General features: G+C 31.1%; 1 protein-coding gene across 1 annotated transcript in view; it reads right to left on the reverse strand.

Moving 5' to 3' along the window:
* LOC145313440 (putative receptor-type tyrosine-protein phosphatase mosPTP-1) overlaps nucleotides 1-22,707 on the reverse strand; it is a 141,533-nt gene that overhangs the window by 35,318 nt on the left and 83,508 nt on the right. The window contains exons 3-10 of the mRNA XM_080152859.1: nucleotides 22,103-22,194; nucleotides 17,637-17,722; nucleotides 15,883-15,958; nucleotides 14,443-14,478; nucleotides 14,153-14,188; nucleotides 8,911-9,082; nucleotides 5,092-5,152; nucleotides 876-992 (exon numbers count right to left, since the gene is read on the reverse strand). Coding sequence (XP_080008985.1) covers nucleotides 876-992; nucleotides 5,092-5,152; nucleotides 8,911-9,082; nucleotides 14,153-14,188; nucleotides 14,443-14,478; nucleotides 15,883-15,958; nucleotides 17,637-17,722; nucleotides 22,103-22,194 — 676 coding nt within the window. The remainder of the gene's footprint in view (nucleotides 1-875; nucleotides 993-5,091; nucleotides 5,153-8,910; nucleotides 9,083-14,152; nucleotides 14,189-14,442; nucleotides 14,479-15,882; nucleotides 15,959-17,636; nucleotides 17,723-22,102; nucleotides 22,195-22,707) is intronic.

Consider the following 22,707-nt stretch of genomic DNA (forward strand, 5'->3'; position numbering starts at 1 on the left):
TACCTAATCTAGCATTTTTTTGTTAAATAACTTTTATTTGAATTTTCTTCATGTGTAGCATTGTATAAACCTCGCTAGAATGATATAATCTCTGGAACAATTTGTTTTATTCTAGATTAGGTTTTTCTCATTAATGATATCGTGTACAATGCTTCTTTGAAAAACAATAAACATGGCTTCCCTACGATGTAACAGAAAATTTATTTTCGTAGAGATCAGCCATACTCATATTCATTGTACATAAAAAGCTTCCCGTAATGATTAGGCATTTAAATTCGAAGATTTTTTAGCCAAATTTTGGAAGATTTTCTGTCAAAGAATTAAAATAATAAACACTCTAGGGTAAAACTTATGTAGACTACCCTACTTTAGAATGCCATTATCCTTTTTAACAGATAGAGGTGTTTAAAAAAAATATAAGTAGGTATGTAATTACGATTTATAAGAAAAAAAATGTCCGTAAAGATTTAATTTAATGAAATTATATAATGAAGTTTAAAGAAAACATAAAGATGTCAAATCCAAATGTTAAAATCAGAAAACTTGTTAAATGAATGTGTTGTACGTTTTCCTTTTATTACAACTTAACTTTGAAAATCTTAATTGCAATATCCTGAATATCAAAATTGGACCACCTATACCCATTCTCCCATCATATCAAATTAATTAATACCAATCTACAATATTTCTAAGGTCAATCATTAAACAGAAGTCTCTTAAGTTTTTCAACTACCCATAGTAAAAATATGGTTCAAAACAGGTTTTATTTGAAAGTAAATTTTGCGTTACTGTTATGTTTCTGCTCTTTCATAACCGATGTTATGTTTTTGTATGGTTTATAGGAAAACAAACAGAAAATCTTGAAATCTATGTTCCTGAGGTTGAAAGTTCTGATGATGACTGGTTTCCCCCTGGGTGGTTCTCTTAGCGTCATCATGTGGTAGGATGGTTCGCTGGGTGGCGAGGGTCCCAGTCGGTTCACTGCTATGGCTCTGTATACAAGCAATTATTGACAATTACGATAAAGAAAAATTTAATGTAAAAATGGATATATTATTACTTTGATCTTACACCAGATTTTGGTGTTCTTTAATAAAGTAAAACTTACAGCGGGATAAATAAAGATTCTCCGCTTCCACCGCCTTTAGTTCTTCAATTTCCCTCCTATTGGATGAACGAAAAGACCAATAAAAGAGTTCTAGCAAGCTAAACAAGTTTTCCCTGTCATAATATTCGCGTATATTCTACATCCATTAAGTTAAAATTGTAATATGTACATTAAACACGTTGCTTAAGTCAAACTGTTTAAAATTAACATTTATTTTTTTGTAACTGTGAAAGAAATCAATATATTATTACTTGGATGTTGCACCAGATTTTCATGTACTCTGATCAAATGATTTTTGCAGATGGCTACCACCCTTTTTATCTCATCCCTCTTCTCCAACTGTATTGACGATCTGGCCAATAAATGAGGTCCATATAAGCAAGCTAAATCAACGACAAATTTTCTCATGTCAATATATCCACGTATATCTTACATCCATTTAGAAAGGGAAGTTAAAGAAAAGTAAAAGCTAAATAGAAGTAAAAGTAAATATATCTTAGTTGACCTAAAAAGATAGCATATTCATTATACTTTTCACATTCTAAAAAAGTATATTAGTTAAAGATAAAACGTTTAAAATATGTCTTGTAGGGTTATTACAATTTTTTCCTAGCGTTTTTAAAAACGAAGCTTTTTCCGTCTAGGGTTGTGTACGTCAATAATAAATGGTTCTTAAATTTGGAAATGTTATAATCGTCCTATTAATTTCAACCTCGTATCAATCTACACATCAAAACTGTTGAAGCATTATAAAGCTTTGATATTTTCTGACAAGAGAAACTAGATTAGAAACTAGTCACTAGATTATATAGATCTGTATATTTACGCCATAAAATGAGTTGTACAATACATATGTCTTAATTAGGTATTCTGTATTTAAGGTATTTTTTCATTACTTTAGTTTTTTACCCTTTTTATTGTTTGTTGGCTTTAAATACATTAACAATTTTTATTCCTTTTTAGCATAGCAATAATTGCATTGCTATATACATAGTAAATCTTGTGAAAATTTAAATAAATTAAAACTGAATTTATAGCCTTTACGACATAAACTGAAAAGATGTAAAACAAATTCATTAGCAGACAAAAACAGATATTGAAAAAAAGAGACAGGAAAACAAAGTTTTAAATGTCTTAATATTGTAAAACAAGAATGATTAATTCTGGTGTCAGGGCACTATTTAATAGGGTACTTTTTCTAATTTTTGATTGGTTGGTTTATTAAGTTAAATTAATGTTGTTAATCTGATAGTTTAATTTTCTTGAGTAATATTTTTACTCATCATCTTTGGGGAGTACATCAATTTATCGTCCATTGCCTTATCTCTGATCCCTGACTGACGTTCACACTTGTATAGTAGACTCGCTGCTATAATTAACGTCCAGAAATGTAGACCTCTCAATATTGTTAAAACTATCGCTGCGCCTAATGGATTGCTTTTAAGAGGGAAAGCTTTTCTTTATCTTGTGTTATAAATTTTATTTATAAATTCTATGATTATCTTAATTATTTGTTTTGTTTCTCAATTATATGTATTCTTATAAAAAGTAACTGGATGTCTCGCATTCCTCATCGTATTTACTAACCGCTGGACCGATATGGTTCTCCTTTACAGTGAAGCTTCTCATTGGTCAAAACTATTTTAGGGAAGAGTATCCCACCCTCCCAAAAAAAATGCCTTTAAGAATTTTTTTACTTTTTCTTTTTAGAACTAGAATTGAAAGATGACTTTACCTCAAGTTCCACTAATCTCACGTTTTGATTGTATATGTTCTTGTTTTCTTATAATTTTAAGGGAAACATCTTATTTTCAATACATAAACGTTTTTTCTTCAAGGTTACTCACGCCCACAAATATTTAAAATGTATAAATTGAAAGAAAGGATAATATATTTCCACCTTTGTCACTGTATATACAGTTTTAAATTATACCTGAAAATTTAGTTGTCAGCACACACTGTTTTGTGTGTATATATGTGTGTGTGTGTGTGTGTGTTTTTGTGTGGGTTAAGTATGCGTGATTAAGTGTGAGATAAATGCTGTATTTGTGTGTAGAATGCTTCTAATCTATAACTAGAGTTTGTATTTTATTCACACCATGTTCGTAAAGGTAAAGGGAAGCTTTTTATAGGTATTGAACGTCCCCTCCCCGGCCCTTGGGGCGTAAAATTACTCTAAAAAATAAACTGTTATTATTGACTGTTAAAAATTTGTTTTTCTATCCCATTGATACCGTAAAATAAGTGCTTTTAGTTTATAAATTATACTATTACTGCTGCGCTACTTATGACCTTAACTGTCCTTGGTGTGTTTAAAACCCAATGGATGGATATGTACCCAGGTATATTATTTGCTAAATTTTGTGTATGCTGGGTTTTATTCAATTTATCTCTTCAGGAAACTATAATAGGACAGGGATATAAAGATACATTGCGTACAGCTTAGTACACCTTTTATATAGCGTGTGTTTTTTCCCCTAAATTGATAACAAAAATGACAATTTTAAGTCAATAAATTCAGCCAAGCCATTTCTCTTTGGTGCTTCCCTTAAAGTGCATTGCGAGCAAAGATTTCCTCCCTATTTTTTTATTGGGTTCAAAAATGAGTTGTTTTTTCTATTTTCAACCTTTGCGGTGGGCCCTAATCCTGCGGGCATCTACTTGCAGTGCTATATTTCTCTCCAATATAACCTAACCTAAACAGCCCTAAGGTAAAAAAAACACGTAAAACTAAATAAGGTGGGGTTGTTTTCTTTTGTTAGACTAGGCGCCAAGATAAATCACCTATTATTGTGAAAGGTAACTCGAGTATGATAAATATTTTAACGTCTCTAGTTTGGCGTTGTGTGTCTAAATATAAACCTTCAAAAAACTAGTATTTGAAGTCAGAATGATTGAAATGGGCCAAAACGTGAAACACACAAAAGCAAAAAATGACAAAATTGCAGATATTTTTGTGAATAAGCTAACGAGTAGCTATGCAACTTAAATATAGAAACTTTAAAAGATGGATGGATACCAAATTTGGAAATACAATAAAATTCTATTTAGAATTTGTGTGTGTGTGTGTTTGTTTGTATAATTTTGTGTATTTTAGTGTGCCAGTGTTTTTGTGTGTTTGTCGATGCAATATAAGTGTTGGTTCATTAATTATAATATTTTCTTTAGAAGCTAAATCTTATGAACATAGATTCAAGACACGTACTATTTATTTAATGTATATAATGAAGATTCCTACGGATAATAGGCACTATATTAAAGGCACAGGGTCCCTATAACTGCTACTTGAATTTTAAGCAGTTTTAGAACATAGAATTATCGATGCAAATATTTTTTAAAGCTTCAATATAATAAGCGTTGCTACTCTTTAATTATTAATATTTATTTTCAGTTTTATGTTAAGTTTTGATTTTATATTCCTTTTATTTAAACAATTTGCTATTTTAAAATTACAAATCCCTGATAATGTATGAACTCTTGCAATATAAAGACAAATGAAAGTAAAGATAATCTCCTCCTTTCCACTCATTTTTTATACTGATAACAATTTCTTAAATTTTGCCCCCCAGTTAATCCAAGTTAATTCTTTATCTAGATTTGCTTTTTTTGCAATTCCATTTCTACTTACTTATTTTATTTATATTTATTAATGTTTTTTTTCTTAAAAATATATATTTGGATTATGGATAGAAAACGAAGTCGCGGGTTTCGTCGTATTTTCACAGTAGCTTAGGAGGGGGCTCTAACCTTGAAGGGCCAATTTCCTAACCTTGCGGGGCAATCATTAACCTAACCTAACATAAAATAACCTGTCAATAGCTACTGTGTAAATTCGACGAAACCCGATACTTTGTCGTTTATCTGCTTTAGAAGTACTTTTTTTAGATGTGTTAGGTCAGGGTAAACTATTACGAGGTGGTTTCTTTTGTCAAGCACAAGAATAGTCATTCCTGTTAATTTTTGTAGGTATTGTCAATAAATCCCTGAAAGAGTAGACGGTAAATGGTCTGAGGTTGCTGACTGTAAAGTGGCTCTCTTTGCTACCTAAAATATAAATTAGATTAATAAGCAGCGGCTAAAGAACTACATTATCCTTTTTTTCATCCTAACAGGGCTTCAAAAGCCCACGGTGAATGGCTGTGCACGTCACTGTTAATAATTTTATTCATAATTTTAAATAAACTTACAAAATTTGAAAACTCAAGTTGGAATATAAATAAATAAATTAACATTAGAAATGAACTTTCCCAGAATGCAGCAGCCGAATATGTTTAAAGCAGTTCGTCTGCGGATTAATGAACATGGGATTTTTAAAAAAATGATCTGTTAGATGAAGTTTTAATATCAGGGCTTGGGAGCAATGCGTCAGCTTCGATATAAAGCTCTTATTTAAACCCCAGAGGATGCTTTGACAATTTTTAAAAAAGAATAATGCCATAATTAGGTCAGGTTTAGACTTCCAGCTGATAATTAAAATTGTATAAGTTTTTTTCCATGGGGCTTATAGGTGGCTGACGAGCCCTTTAAACATTGGATTCTTTTATGGTGATGCGGCTAATTATCAAAGAAGGAGGGATGGCTGCGGCCAGGGGCGTCCAAGCTTTTTTTTTGGGGGTGGGGTAAATTTTTTTTAGGGGGGGGGGGTAATTCGTTTTTTTTTTTGGGGGGGGGGGTAAAATGGCGCGCGAAGCCCGCCGCAAATTTTTTTACCCCCCCCCCAAAGTTTTTACCCCTGGGGTAAAATTAGCTTGGGGGGGGGGGAATTACCCCCCCTGAAATCTGTTGGCAGGGGTAAATTTAGTTTAAATTTTATCAAATACATAGTATTAAAAATGCGCGCGAAGCGCGCAAAATTTTTTTTATAAAAGATTTTTTATTTTGGGGGGGTATTTACCCCCCCAAAATTGTTTGGGGGGGGGGGGGTAAATTCCCCCTCCTAAATGGTTGGGGGTGCCTACGGCACCCCCAGGGTAGGGGTAGATTTTAAATGGGGGGGGGGGGTAATCGCCCCATTACCCCCCCCCCCCCTTGGACGTCTATGGCTGCGGCTGCAGTTGTCAAACCTTGAAATTTTGAAACGTGGTATCGATAACAAATAAACAATTTAAAAGTTGAATTTGTAAAAAAGTTTGCCAAATCCAATTTTAGTGTGATAATGTTGAGAATATAGTTTGTTTGCAGGGAGTAAGAGCAAAATTATATTATCAATTCCTACTACCCTCTCAACAATTACTATGCAGAATAAGTATTTAGGGGAGGATTAATTTTTCATCCAAAATTAAAATTTTTGAGACAAAGCCCAATCTGTCCTACTTTTGATTCCTGTGACGTCATAAAGATGAGGGATGATCCATCTCTTTTTTAGGGATTTTCTTTCCTACTTCTCTTTTCTAATCTCCCTCATTTTTATGACGTCACAGATATCAAAAGTAGGACAGATTGGGCTTCGTTACTTTGGAAAGTGAAAATAACTTACATGTATTGATTGATTTTAGTCTCATTTGCTTTTTAACATATTAGGCTTTCTTACAAAGCTCAGTATATAGTACCTGGGTTATTTTAGAAAAGACAAAAACATATCCTAATTTAAGAGGTAAAAAAAACTACCTAGCTAATTTCATAACTACAGTTTATTTTTCTTTAAAGTTTTAAGTATTTATGTTCAGGCCAAACTTTTCTTAAAATTTCATATTTGTTCAAAATTATAAATATTTTATAATTCTTCTATAATCGTTCCTAAATTTTCCCTTTTTTACCTTGTTTTTTCTTTCAATTTTCTCTACTTCTTCATTGTTTAGAATTTGAGAAAGTTTTCTTCTTGTTTGAAAGAAAACTCGGGGAAAAGTTTGGTGTAAACACCATTTTTGTCGGTGTATAATTACTGGTGTAATGCTTTACTTTACTGTAAGGACAATACTCTTTGTTGGTGCTGGCTAGCTATCTAGTAAACTATTGCTGCTTTTATTATATCAACATAATACTTTTTCATCAAATAGTGGCTACGCTCCTACCATATAGGGACTCTGTGTTCAAAGGGGTCTAGCTGAAAACAATTCCAAGAATTAAATCTGAAAACAAATCTAAAACCATCACAAGACCGTTATGAAGCTAACCTGAAACAAAGAACCCAATCAGTTCAATGTTATTGAGATTCAGATAAAAAACTTACTACTTTATATGATAGAATACATGCTTTTTGTTTTTAGTTTTTAGATAGCATAGGGATGTAAATCTTTTAACAAACATGTCGAAATTATGTCAACCTTTATTTTTATGCTTATATAAAAATAACAGGATCTATATGTATGTCTGTCAGTCCCGATAGAAATCGCTAACTGCAAAGCCGATTGCGTTCTCCTTTACAATGTAGCCTCTAATTGGTCCTGGAAAAGTTTATAACTATTTTGGAAAAAGGTATCACCACTCTCCCAATGAGAATTCGCATCTAAAAGAAAATAACCATCCCCAAAACAAGTTTAACTTTTTCTTCTAAAAGCGGGGGGGGGGGGTCGACTTTTCCTTGACTTCGCCTCAAAACCTCATAGACGCCTCTAGAGGCGAATCCGCTAGTATTAGTAGTATTATATTAAGAAATACTTTTTTTCCATTAAAAAAACACCCTGTATTTATTTACTTATTTGTTCTGTTTAAACCTATTTATATGTTATATCCAATATAATTATCTTATTAAAATTCGATGTTGCTAGAATCCTTGTAAAATTTATTTGAATATGTTTGTCCTAAACTGGTATTTTCAGCTTATGCAACGGCCAACCCAGGTTATGAAAGTACCAAACTATGCATAAAAATATGTGAATATGTGTAATAATTTTATTATTATTTTGTATGCTTATGTTGAAATACATATCTATCTATCTATCTATCTGGACAAACTAAAATTAAAGAAGACATTAAAAACCATTGAAAATCAAATGTCAACACAACATTCCATATTCAACAGGGTTACTGCTGAAAGGAAACTTGAAACAGGAAAATTACAAGTTAAAATAACGAAAGAACTAGGCTTCAGGCGAATATTTGAAACATTGTTTAGATTTATTGTAGGTATTTTGTGCTTTTTTTACATTCATCTTCTAAATAGTAAAATCAATCATATCTCCATATTAAATAATCAAAAAAAAAAAAAAATCATGCATAGATTTCAATCAAGCATGGGAGAAAAATTAAATGAATATAATCAAATTAAAATTTTGAAATTATATAGAGGTTTTTTGTTTAAAGCTTCAAATATAACCCTAAAGTTTGAATTGCAAGGATCTATCAAGCTTTTATGTTGTACACGTATGTCTGTTTGTGTGTATCGTAGGCTTATTAATTCCCAAACAACTTTGTGACTACTTTCATGTATTAAACTACAATTTTCTCTGAAATTCTTATAAATTGTTTTGACTTATATGCAAGGCAATGGCGTAAACAATTTCTTCCTTCATCTCAAAAGATGATCCATGATAAAGAAATAGAAAATAAACAAGCTATTATTTCTAGATTTTAAATGGACAGTAAACGGTCATACAAAAATAATAAGAATAGTTATCGCATTGTATTAAAAACAACTTTCCTCGAATATAAATATGTACAATTATAGGACTAAAACCAGTTTTGGTAACTTTGAGACGGGCTAACATAAACAAAACTTGATTTAATATTATAATTGTTCATTTGTATATTAGTAGAAAACTTGATACAATACGATGCTTTACATAATTTTTCAGTTTGGCTAAGAACCGGTTCTCATCCAACGGATATTAATCGGTTTCGAAGCTATAATGGAAAAACTTTACCTGTATTGATGGTAACATAATTAGTCCAGGTGGCCGCCTCTCCCTCCAATATCTCCAGCTTGTAGGTGATCAGGGGGGCAGAGTTCAGGTGGACAGGGGGCGCCCACGATAGGTTCACAGAGGTTGAGTTGAAGGACATGATCAGCGGCTTTCCAGGAGTTGAAGGTACATCCTAAAAAAATATCATCCTAATTTATAAAAAAGTAAAGTTTTTTTTGTTTATGCTAAAGATTTCAATAAATACTTGAATCATCGTGTTTAGGAAAGATTCACATTCCTGGAATGGTTTTAGGCTCTTTAAATTTTATATTTATGCCTTGGGATGGTTTTCTACTATATTTCTGCCCCATCCTAACCCCAATGGCTACAGAGCCCCTAAATAATAGGGGAACATCTGCTATTTAGAAAACAATTTTAATGATATCTGTATTAAGAAATATTTTTCGCTTTCACTTACTCAAACAAACAAATTATAATTGGTGGGTAAAAAGTTATTGGTCATGGACAAACCTTTTTATATCAAATAATATCATAAAAGATCTATTTATATTTAATGATATTTATTTAAGTATCAAATATTATCACATCAATAATTGTTATAATGCAATGAATTCTACATTTAGTTGTGGTAAAAGATAAATAAATATTATTTTCTTTTTTCAATAAAGCGGTAAATAAAATCTTCTTTTATAACTTTTTTAAAGAAAGAAAAATATTTTAAAAAAATATTTGGTATGATTTGTCTGGCATCTAGAAATATGAATCTATGGGGTGTTCATACAAACTTTTTAAATGCTATCTCAACTGCAAGACAGCAGTGCCCTTATTATGCGGGACTACCAAGTATTCAACAGAACCTAACCTGACCTAAAGTAGTAAACAAACAAACAAAAAAACTACCACGCCCCTAATGAATAGAACAGTATAAAATCCTTTTGCTAATAAAAAAATATTCTTTTTAAAAGAGTAACATGAACAAATAAAAGACAACCGAATCTTCGTTAGAAGCTTGAAATTATAGAGATGCTACGCTTAATGATAAGTCGTCTAAGTAGTTTTCAAATATAAATAAGTTTATAATAGATTAATTATCTTTTTTATTAAAGTTGTGTTGCTATTTTTTCCAAGATTGGTTCTTTACGTCATATATGAATTTTCAAACAAGTAATGAAGTTAAAGGAAAAGAACTTTCCACAACAAATTTTTGTATAAAAGCGATGAATCTTAAAATGTTGTTTTATGTAAACACAATATCTAGAGCTACGTCGAACATTTCTTTTTCCATTGTTGAATTTTTCAGGTTCAGGGGTTTTTAAAAATAATTCTATTTCTTCTTACATTTTACATTACATTTTTATGCTATTGATCAAAAGTAAATATGTAAGTAGAAAATTTCAAAAAATGTAAAATTAAAAGAATAAATAATTAATACTTCATTTTATTTTGTGCTAAAAGTTATGCAACGGCGACAGATTATAATATGTTTTTCTTTTAGCATCAGAAGTTCCTTATTAAACCCATTTTTCCAAGAAAATCTGTATTTGAGTGTTTTTGGTAAGTTAGCTATATGACAAATATTAATTCTAAACAATAATTCAATAAGTATAGATGTATAATACAGACAATTGTCTGCCCCAAGTAGCAGAGACCCCATTCGTCTGCCAATAAATTGCTTTTTGTTCTTTTTATGGTACTCTAAACGCTATCAGCTGATTACAAAGACCCGATACAAAATCGAAACAGGGTTCCTGCTCTGAAAGGAGAGTTACAAATATATCATGCCCCCTCTATTCTTTTACTCTAATTTCCAAACGACAAACAAACCAATCCAAATCTCGTAAAGTAGCTCCACTACCGAGAGAAGACAAAACTGTTTAAAAACTGGTAATGTAGACATGATGATATGATAGAACCTTCCCAGTATGTGGGATATAATAAATAGTACATACAAAATACAGCCAATATTTTATTTTCCAACAACAATCAAAAAAGGATTTACATTTTTTTTTTACAACTGTCTACATGTTGGTTAAATTTTATATTCACGGTAAAAATATTTCTTAAAATAAAATAGAGTATCTATAAAAAGTGTGCATGTTAGGGATTAGACAAGGATAGTAAAGTTCGTGGCTAAAATGATAAAAAAGAAAAATACGAATTGAAAATAGTTTTAAAATGGTTTATTTATACCCTTAAAAAGTCTTCAGGGATAAGACAAAAAATTCTAGATAAATAACATTACTCCAACTGTACTTTTAAATGATTGGTGGAAAATAATCGACGCTGCTAGTTTGCAATACCCAATCAATCAAGATTAAATTAAAATCCCCAGAGTTTTTAAGTCAACGAGTTTATAATAGTTATCCAAGGTGGGAATTGGGGCCCAATCTGTAAGGGTTAAGCTTTTAGGTAGAAAATAAGCGAACTCTGCTGGTTTGCACTACTCAATTCCCAGAGTTTTTAAGCCAACGACGAGAGAATATATTTATAAATCTAATTGTTATCCAAGATAAATAGGGTGTGAAGCGAACACATTTAAAGATTCAACGCATCAAAAAACATAAATGTTGAAACAGAAAGTATTGAATTTTACATATTGTAAGAAGAATATGTCAAAGAAAACTGATTTTGCAAGTAACAACCAAAATCTATTTTATTTTTACATTTCATTTTAGATTTACATCGAATTATATAAAGAAGTAGGGCTTGTCTGACCATTAAGATCTCTCTAACCAATGAACCGATTGAGCTCTTCATATATTGGAAGCTTTACATAGGTCCCGGGCTGGTTTTAAGCTATTTATATTTAAATTTAAGTCCTGGGTAGGTTTAGGGATTTTTTTCTTTCAACTTTTTAAATGCTAGAGATGCAGCCGCAAGTTAATTTAATTAAAATTAGCCAGCTGATTTGTTGAGCTTCGCTTGCTTGGATTTTTTCATCTTTATTAACATTAATTTTCATTAAATTTGCATGTTAAAACTGCCAGTTTCAGAAAAATAGCAATTACAGAATAAGGAAAATATTTTTTTTTTATTAAAAAAGATTGGATCATGGAAAGAAAACGGCTTAGCGGGTTTCGTCGTATTTTCACAGTAGCTTTTCTCCTATTTCTAGTCCCTGCGGGGAGCTCTATTTACTTCGTTTTCTTTCCATGCTCCAAAAGGTTTTCCTATCCAAACTATTTAAATTTTTATGTGTCTATCTATGACAGACAGTGCAAAAATGAAATAAAATTAAATTTGAGGAAAAGTGAATTTCATTCATTTAAAACCTTTACAATCTGTACTTGTTGATGTAAAATGCTAGGGATATGCAATCTGAGAAAATAATTTTGTCTCCAAAATTCTCGCTAGTAAGATTTACAGTCTTTTTTTTAAAGCAATCAATACCTGAAGAATTTTTCTATCTGGTGTTCTATTTTTAAGGAAGGAGTCTAAATTAGATGACTTTTAAGATATCATATTCATACACAGATAGTATTTGTAAGTTCTGGAACAAGCATGTATATATTGCTGGTTCATTCAAATCCAGACCAAAAATAATGACTTTGACAAAACATTGAAAGTTTATACAATACTTAAATATCCCATAACAGTACAAATAATGTCCTGATTATAATAATTTTTATTTGCAGGTAACATATACCTGAACCTGGAAAAGATGTTCCTTTATGGTAGATCATTTATTTTATTGTTATATTCATTCTTCTTTATTGTTAAAATGGCCTACTTTTATGTATTTTTTTTCTTCTATAATACAAAGTAGCTTGATGTCTGTCCGTCTGTCCGTCTGTCCGTCTGTCTGTCCCTTAAGATCTCGGTAACCGCTGAACCGATTGGATTCTACTCTTCAGGGTATATACCTATTGGTCCTGTGGTGGTTTTAAGCTATTTTCTTGGGGGGTGGGACACCCCCAACCCCCCCAAAAACAAAAAAATTCCCCCCATTTTTTTTTTTTTTTTTTTTTTTTTTTTTTTTTGTGAAGAATTCTTTTGTAGAAATATTCTTTTGAAGAAGAATTCTTTTGTAGAAGATTTCTTTTGTAGAAAATTTCTTTTGTAGAAGATTTCTTTAATTCTTCTTATTTTTTTTTTGAATTTTTTGTTGTTGTCATCTCTTGGGGCAAAGCCCCTAGAGGCTAGGGGCGAAGCCGCTAGTATCATATAAAATAAGAGTTTATTTTATTTACTAAGTATATTTGCGATAACTTTTATTTCATAGATTCCTCCAATTTTTAACATTTACAAAACTGTCTGCTTTATTGCTTCAAGATCCATGTCAGATCTATATAGGAAATAAATGTCTATATATGAGCTCAAGTTTTCCAAGGAATATATGTTTAAAACTCATAGTGCTCCAATAATCCATAATAAACTCCCATTGACCAGAACGATATGACCCATTATTTTACTGATTGAAGAATAAATTCTTTTTTTTTATTTCATGTTGCTATTTGAATTATTTGAAGTATTAAATTTATATTCATAAAACAGAAATTTTAAATTTATAATATAGTAAATAAAAGAAAACTTAGTTTTAAAATAATTTGATACTAGCGATACGTGCGTAATGTGGTCAGATATTGAACTAAAATCTAACAGTTAACTAAACATTTTAACCCTTTCAGGACGATAATTTAAAATAAAAAATATTAGGATCCTAAAATATTTTAAAGAAAGAGGAAATACTTTAATACTTTAAACAGGGATAGGACAATAGAAGAAAAAGATTAATATTCAATCTAGCTAATAGCGGAATAATTTTAGAACGCCACCTCTAGTATATAATATGTATAATCATGCGCTTACTTTACTTTTTGACCTTATGTAACTACTTTTTTAAGGCGATTGTACTATTTAAAAAAAACACCTAGAATAGTTATTTATCGCATCGTGCTATAGACAGCTTTCCACGGATATTTGAATGAAAACTTATAAGATTAAAACATGTTTTGTTAGCCCCGAGGGACCGAAGATCAGGGCTAACCAAACTGAATATTTTAATATTTGTGGAAAAAAGTCTGCAATAGGAAGCTTTACATGATCTTAAAATTTGACTGAGAACCTGTTCTGATCCAACGGATATTAATCAGTATCAAGGCTATTTTGAAAAATACATTCAAAAGTACTAATACTATATCATAAAAAGAAAGTTTACTGATGTACTATTATAGGAACTATTTATGAAAACCATTTACGAAGTTTTAAATAAAAGTGGCTATTCTATCAGAAAATAAAATACCTGGATTTGAAGGTTGTACACTAAAGCCGGGGAAATCTATATAAAAAAATATTTTAGTCATTAAATTAATATTTTTTGTATTCTTATTTCTTATTATATTTTAATATTTTAAAAACGTCTTAATAGTTTGGCTTTACTTTACCTTTAATAATAATAAAGGCAAATTTAGATTTTTATGATTTTAAAAAGTACTGTGGTCATTTTTAGGATCGACGAGTAGTAACAATTTACTCCTCGAAAAGAATAATAAAAGTAAATGTACATAATTCTTTTAAATGACTAAAAATTTCCTTTGTGTTGGCAATACAGAAATAAAGTCCAGAATCCTAAAATAGAAAAAAGATTATTCATCAATTTATAAAAATAAAATGTTGATGTAAAGATTAAAGTAAAACAATAGAGGGGGAAGAGGTTGAATAATTGTATGTCCCCACACCAGTGCATCTGTTGCCGACTTTCAATTGGGTCTTTTAATATCAGCCAACAGTGTTGCAAAGATAAACACATCAAACTCAGTCGCTACAAAAGAGCAGAACGCAATTTGCTAGCAGACGAAAAAGACCCCAACAGTGGATCCAGGTATTTATCTGGATTATAAATCTATAATTATACATCTATTATCTATCAAGTAAAGTAAATTGTGATATAAAATATACGGTGCAAGTAGTTTTAAGTATTAATTTTTATTAAAAATTTATGATAGATCTATCTATCTATTTCTTTATCTAGCTATCTATTTCTTTTTTTTCCTCCCTCCTTTGGTACAAATAAATCTCAATTTATTTGTGTCTAATGGCTTTAAAAGGAGCTATATTATTCTCAATATTCTATTATTCGCACCGACAAAAAGATTTATTCCCACGCAAAATAAACAGAACGAGGTTAATGCTTTATTCAATTTTTAAACTTATTTTATATTTGTACTATGTATAGTACAAGGAAGAACGATGTCTGTATGTTTGTCCGTCTGAAGCTTAAGATCTCGGTAACCGGTGAAAACCAATTGGTGCAACTTGATTTCTCTCCTCCTGTGGCGAAGCCACTAGACACTAGTACACTAGAACCCTTTTTAAAAGCAAAGCTTTTCTATAATTAGGGTCTGTCCGTCCGTACATCCGTAACGGATAGCTTTTTTCGTTAATTTAGGCATGTTAGAATTGTCCTATCGATTTCAAACTTTTATTGTGATTCCTTTCGTAGTTAGGTACGACTTAGAAAGCGTAGCCACTCTATAATCATTACCAGAATGTCCGTGAGTCCATTTTAAACATGTCGTTTTTTTTTACTTTTTTAACAACAAATTTTCATGTGATCTAATCATCCGATTGATCTGATTTTTGGTATATTAATTCCTGGGACTACAAAGCATAATGTTATAAGCGCAGCAACTCTATGATCAAGTCCTAAATATGGAAGTATGTCCATAAACATTATCCTTTATCAAGCAGTTTTGCCTTGACCCTTATACATTTATATTCTAATTATTCAGTTCTGACACTATACAAGTGTTAATGTCCGTTTGTCCTAACGTTTTAGTGCTTCGCTTTTATAGATGTTGTCATCCTTGTTTATTTAAAATTTAAGTGTCCTTTATTTTGTATGACTTACCTAAAGCTTTGAATTAATTCGAACCTTTGGATATCATATCATTTTGTATTTACATATTTATATCCGGAGAAAAATAAAACAATGACTATTTTAGAATCCATTTTAAAAATGTGTTTCTTTACCTTTGTAATAGTTGGTTTGATAGCCAGTCTTGTCCCTTTCCAACTCATGCGCTCAGGTTCAACAATAATGTCATATCTAAATTTTAAATGATAATAAGTAATGGATCGTCTGTAATACTGAAAATGTAGAAAAACGTTTTATTTATTATAATTGCAGCTTTTTAAAAGCGAAGCTTTTCTATAATTAGGGTAGGTCCGTCCGTCCGTCCGAGATAGATAGCTTTTATTCGTTGATTTAGGCATGTTAGAATTGTCCTATCGATTTCAAACTTTTTTATTGTTAAGACACTAACCAATCATTCTTTCTATTTTAAAAATCGAATAGTTTCACGAAAACGTATGCCTTTAAAATTTTACTAAAGAATCTGAATCTTAGCAGTCGTAGATTAAAAAATCATAGGGTCAAGCGGGGCATTAACCGGTAAGGGGCATTACCGGTAATTTTTTACCCACCTTCAGAAAATGACATTTTTCTCCATGTTTTAATCGACTGACAGAAAAAAACATAAAAGCAAATTTGTTCCTTATTAAATTGCCTACAAAAAAGTATAAAATGAAATTTTTGTGAGATAAATTTTAAGGGTACTTTTGGGGTCTCAAAGTCGGACGAAAAATTTTTTTTTCCAAAAATTTTTTCACCTATGTGTATAAAGATCGACCTACACAAAAATTGGTAAGACCTAGAACTGATCCGTAAAAACCTTTTGAACTAAGAATTGCCCGCTCTTTCCAAATCCGTTGAGAGCTTAAATGTAGAGTTAATATTTTTTTCAAAAATGACCAAAGTTTGCGCGGGGTATTTTTCGGTAACGTCGAAAAAAAAATTCAAATTCGATTTTTAAGATCAATTTTCAGGTTTTCTTTGGTAAAATCTAAAATTCAATATGGGCTTTTTAAGAATTAGGCCAAAAAGTGAATAGAACAGATTTTTTTATATAAAAAAATTTAAATTTTATTTTGAAAGAAAATTTTTGTGAAAAAAAAAATCGAAATTTCTCGTCTTTTAAAAAAATGATTTTTGACATAGAAGGAATAGTCCGATCTTTATGAAAATTTTTGTGGATAATCCCTATAACCTATACTAATTATGATTATTTATGTTTGACTGGCCGTTTGGCCGTTTTTCATCGATTTTTTTTAGGTTGAAAAGACGTTACCCACAATGCCCCACCATGGGGCATTTATCGGTAATTTCTTTGAGTCCAGTTATGACAAACTTCTAAAAGTCCTAGGATAACGTCCTATTAGGACCTGATAGTCCTTTCCGTAAGCTTTCTAATGGTCTTGGTCCCATTTAAAAATATTAATATTTACCCCATTTTTTTTCAAAAAACCGAAAAAATTACCGGTAATGCCCCGCCTCACCCTAAAATGAGATGGAAATCACAAACAACGATTTTCTGTTGCTTAAAGTTATTAAATCAAAAGAAAAAAAGATAAACCGAACCTTAATGCATTTTATTCAATAGGAGTATAAAAGTATCTTTATAAAACAAAATTAGTTATTTCTCGCATCGTATTATAGACAGCTTTCCGCGGATATAGAATGTACAATTATAAGATTAAAACTAGTTTTTTTAGCCCCAAGGTGCCGAAGGCACCGACTAAAAAAACTGGTTTTAATCTTATGATTGTGCATTTTTATATTCGTAGAAAGCTGGATATAATACGATGCTAGACATAGTTTTTTCGTATGGATGAGAACCGGTTCTTATCCACCGGATTCGAATGAATACGAGAAAATACTAACTTACCTAGAATTATTTAGAGTTGCCACAATGGTCTCTCTTGTTTCTGATATAGAAAAACATCCCTTGCACTTCCACACTATAGATTTCGTCTGAAATAATTAACATTTTTATTTTATAGTATTTTTAAAAGCGAAGCTTTTCTATAATTAGGGCAAGTCCGTCCGAGATAGTTAGCTTTAATTCGTTAATCTAGGCATGTTAGAATTGTCCTATTGATTTCATACTTTGCATGGTGATTCCTGTAGTAGTTAGGTACGATTTGGAAAGCGTAGCAACTCTATAATCATTACCAGAATGTCCGTACGTCCATTTGAAATATGCTGATTTTTTTACTATTTTAATAACATTTTTTTATGTGATAAAAACATCCGATTGATCTGATTTTTTGATTACTGATTTCTATTACAATAAGGTACAATATTATGAGCAAAGCATCTCTATAATCAAGTATTCAAAATGTAAGTATGTCCTTAAACATAATTCTGTATTTAAGAAGTTTTGCAACAAATTTACGTATAATTTTGTCAAACCTTATATTTTCATATTTTGTATATTCAGTTCTGACACTCAACAAAAGTTAATGTTCGTCTGTCATATCGTTTCAGAGCTTCGCTTTTATGGATGTTGTTATCCTTGTTAGAACAAAACTCATGTAGAAGCTAAGAAAAAATAGAATTGGAGCCATAGCATTAGAGACGGCCACATGGACGGACAAAGTAGGTTATATCATCCATATTTATTGTGGAAACTTCACAAGAACTTTATTATGCTATCTATATAATCAGGGCTTATAAAAACCTTTTTTTAAAATGCTAGTTGATGAACCCCCTAGCATCTATGGATATTTATTCAAAGGATAATATAAGAGATAGAGACTAGCTTAAAACCACCCTTAGGCTTAAATTAAGAAATTAAATACACCAAAACCATCACAGGACTAGCGGCTACGCCCCTAGAGGCCTCTAGTGGCATTTAAATGTTTTTTTTTTATTTTAAATATCTAATTTGAGAAATAATTTGTCTATGTTATCAGCTGTTAAATTCATGCTTCTACGCAGAGCGACTACGCTAGCGAGACTACACTAGCGACACTATGCGGCGGAAATATTTAATTTTTTTTTTCGATTTTATTGTGAATTTTTTCTTTGGAGGGTGGTGGTACCCTCTCTCAAAATAGTTAAAAACCTTCCCGGGACATATAAGAATCTATCCTGTTAAGGAGAACCCAATCGGTTCAGCGGTTAGCGAGATCCTTCGGTACAGACACACAAACACACAGACAAACACACAGACATCCTGTTACTTTAGTATAAGGATATATGACCGAATAGTAATAGAGTAGCTTTATTACTCAAAAGTAGGATATACATAGCAATTAAAGAAAATTTTATCTGTTCTTTTAAGATTTCCCAACTATTGAACTTTTCCGTGATATAAGACAGACACTTTTTTGGCCTGTGTATTTTGTAATTATTTATTTGACCTGTCTAACACTAACATTTAATACCTTTATTCTGAGATAATGTTGAAAGATTTTAATGATGTTTAAAACAATTAAAATCTTCTAATGATGTCTTCTTTTGTGTATTTCTTTTAATGCGTTACAAACTATGTTGTATAATTTTACTTTTTCAATGCTCTTGTATTATTTAGAACATAATTTCCCTTATACAACAGATGGACCACAAAAATTACTTTTTTAATAAAATACTTATTACAGGTTAGGATATGGTAGATAAGTAGTATGGAAGCCTCACATGTAGTAACCCGTAGGAATAGAGTCATAGCATTGATAAAGCACCCTTGAAGGGCTAGGATAATTATAAGGCGGGGAGGGGGGGGGGTAAGGTTAATGGTCCATTTCTTATAGGGTTAAGCATTTATTTTTTGCATTATAGCTTCAAACCGATTAAAATTAGAACCGTTTCTCAGCAATACAATTTTCTACGAATATTAAAATAAAAATAGTTAAATTGATACCCTTTTTGTCAGAATAAAAGATTATTGACTAATAAAACATATATTTGTAGTAGCTACGTTACATATAAAGTTACACCTAAATGCCTCTTACTAGGTTTCTAGTTCTTTAAAACGGAAGTAGATATGAAAAATATTTTCTAATAAGAATATTTTCCAAAGTTAATATTGCCTTGTATGACAACAATGGTGAAAAACATATTTTAACAAATTTCTCAGCAACATATGTTTCTACAAGAAAGCTAAAGTTTTACAATTGTAGCTTCAACGGCGAGTATTAAGTCTGTTTATTATTTAATAAGCATTAAAACATGGTATGGCCATTTTAAATTTTTCCAATAAAGTTTTGTTCTTATTTTAGGGAAGATTCACAAAGCTCTTCTGGTTTTAGGCTATATAATTTCTGACTTATAGCTTTGGGATGGTTTTAGTCTATTTTTATGGCAAAGCTATATATAACTGAATCGAACCCGTCACCCCGCACGTGTTACAATAAAGTTAATATTTGAGTACTTTATTGAACACTTTTAGTTGATACATAATGCATTCTTTTTTCAAAACTCAAGTCATTTAAAAATTCCTGAAGTGCAAAGAAAAAAATTTGACACAATATGTTCCAAGTCAAGTTTTACAGTTCCTCTCACACACCCTTTCCAGGGATCTAAAGGGATAAGACAATCAACATAAAAGGTTAAATAAAAGTCTCCAAGGTTATTAATCAAACATATAAGAAAACGTTATCAAAAGACTTTGGGGACTAGTGTAATAAACAGCCCAATGTCCCCTCCCTCCCTGCGCCCTTTCTCCCATTGATTTTGAAGTTTCCTTAATTTTTGTAGCGCAGCTAATCCATAATTTGGGTCGGCCAGTTCGTGTAATATAAAGTTAATGCTATTTTAATCTAAATAACTTGACAATTATTGAGCTTTGTCCCATAAATGTTATTTTAAAAGATTTATTGACTATGTATGCTAAATTATATTGTAGATGTATTAATATTTTTTGTAAAACTTTTAATTTTCTATATGATATTTTTTATCAAACATTATTTAGTTTATTCCCCTATGCTTCTTATATATATTTTAAGAAATACAATTTATAGGTTTTATAGGTTTGAGGAAGGGTAACCTAATGTATTTATTTTTTATTTTTAGGTGGATAAAATGAAAAAGTTTTTAATGTTTGAGGGGAGAAATAACTCCTTTGCCCCAACGCTTGACTTCTGTGTCATATTTGCAATGTAATTAAAATCTTTAGAATATAAGTTTTGAAAAGAATATTTAAAAAAAGAAATCAAAGCATCTGCCTATTTTTGGTATTAAATAAATTAATTGCTGAACTATTATTTAACTCAAGTATAATTTCACTTCACAAGCGAAAAATACTGAAAAATTGATGTTTAGCACGAAATATTGTGTAAATTAATATTAACATATTCAATTTGTTGACACAATGTCAAGAAAATTCTTTACATATTTCTATTTGAATTATGTTCAAAGAAAATAAGTAAAAGCGTAGTGTGGGGAGGCATAGAAATGTATTAAATGCTTATGAACTTCTACATATTCTACAAACAGACAAAGTGATTTAAAGAGTAAATGTTTGTAAGTAAATATTTGCTTTTTTTAATGACTGACAGATAAAGAAGAGAGAAAAGCATTGCTTATTGAAAGCTCCACCCCTCTACAATTTCTATCTATATATACCTGGTAACCGCTTATATCAGCATCCACACATGAAAGCTCCACCCCTTTACAATATCTATCTATCTATACCTGGTAACCGCTTATATCAGCATCCACACATGAAAGCTCCACCCCTTTACAATATCTATCTATCTATACCTGGTAACCGCTTATATCAGCATCCACACATGAAAGCTCCACCCCTCTACAATATCCATCTGGGTCTTAGTACCTGGTAACCGCTTATTTCAACATCCACATATGAAAGCTCTGCCCCTTTACAATATCTATCTATCTATCTATACCTGGTAACCACTTATATCAGCATCCACACAATAAAAGCTCCACCCCTCTACAATATCTATATATCTATATCTGGTCCGCTTATATCAGCATCTACACATGAAAGCTCCACCCCTCTACACTATATATATATCTATCTATACCTGGTAACCACTGATATCAGCATCCATACATGAAAGCTCCACCCCTCTACTATATCTATCTATACCTGGTAACAACTTATATCAGCATCCACACAATAAAAGCTCCACCCCTCTACAATATCTATCTATCTATATCTGGTCCGCTTATATCAGCATCTACACATGAAAGCTCCACCCCTCTACACTATATATATATATATCTATCTATACCTGGTAACCACTGATATCAGCATCCACACAATAAAAGCTCCACCCCTCTACAATATATCTATCTATCTATATATACCTGGTAACCACTGATATCAGCATCCACACATAAAAGCTCCACCCCTCTACACTATATCTATCTATCTATATATACCTGGTAACCACTGATATCAGCATCCACACATGAAAGCTCCACCCCTCTCCCTGCCCTCTCCACCTTGTCACTAATCTTAACTCCATCAAGTTCTGAAACAAAATAATATAGTTAGGTTTAAAAGATTAGTAAAGAATAGAGAGAACACGAGCTAGATTTAATCAGACCACGGGGCTTGCACTACTCTGTATTTGGTCTTTGAATATCAGCCAATAGCGTCGGAAATATAACCAAGTGGCTACAAAAAATTAGAAAGCAATTTGTTAGCAGACGAAAAAGGTCCCCTCCACCTGGGCTATTAATACGCCTGGTTTATACATCTATACTTGTACATTTATTTTTGAAAGGATTTACTTTGTTTTTGTGTGTGATGCGAGGATATAATAGTCCTTAATAGATTGTCCTATTGCATCTTTTTTAGTTTCCATTAAAAAGTAAGCTTTAACAAATGACACTATCCAATTTAAACTTTTATATAGTTTTAAAAATCAGGCCTCTAGTTTGTACTGTCTTGTTTTGCAAAGGACTTTATTTGAAAACCATTTATGTTGTCTTTAACCTAGTTGGTTACAAATTGCATGCCTTCCACAGTCAGTTTCGAGTAA

The sequence above is a fragment of the Acartia tonsa genome, chromosome 3, assembly GCF_053477335.1.
Source record: "Acartia tonsa isolate MP-2025a chromosome 3, ASM5347733v1, whole genome shotgun sequence".
In the NCBI taxonomy this organism is placed as follows: Eukaryota; Metazoa; Arthropoda; class Copepoda; order Calanoida; family Acartiidae; genus Acartia; species Acartia tonsa.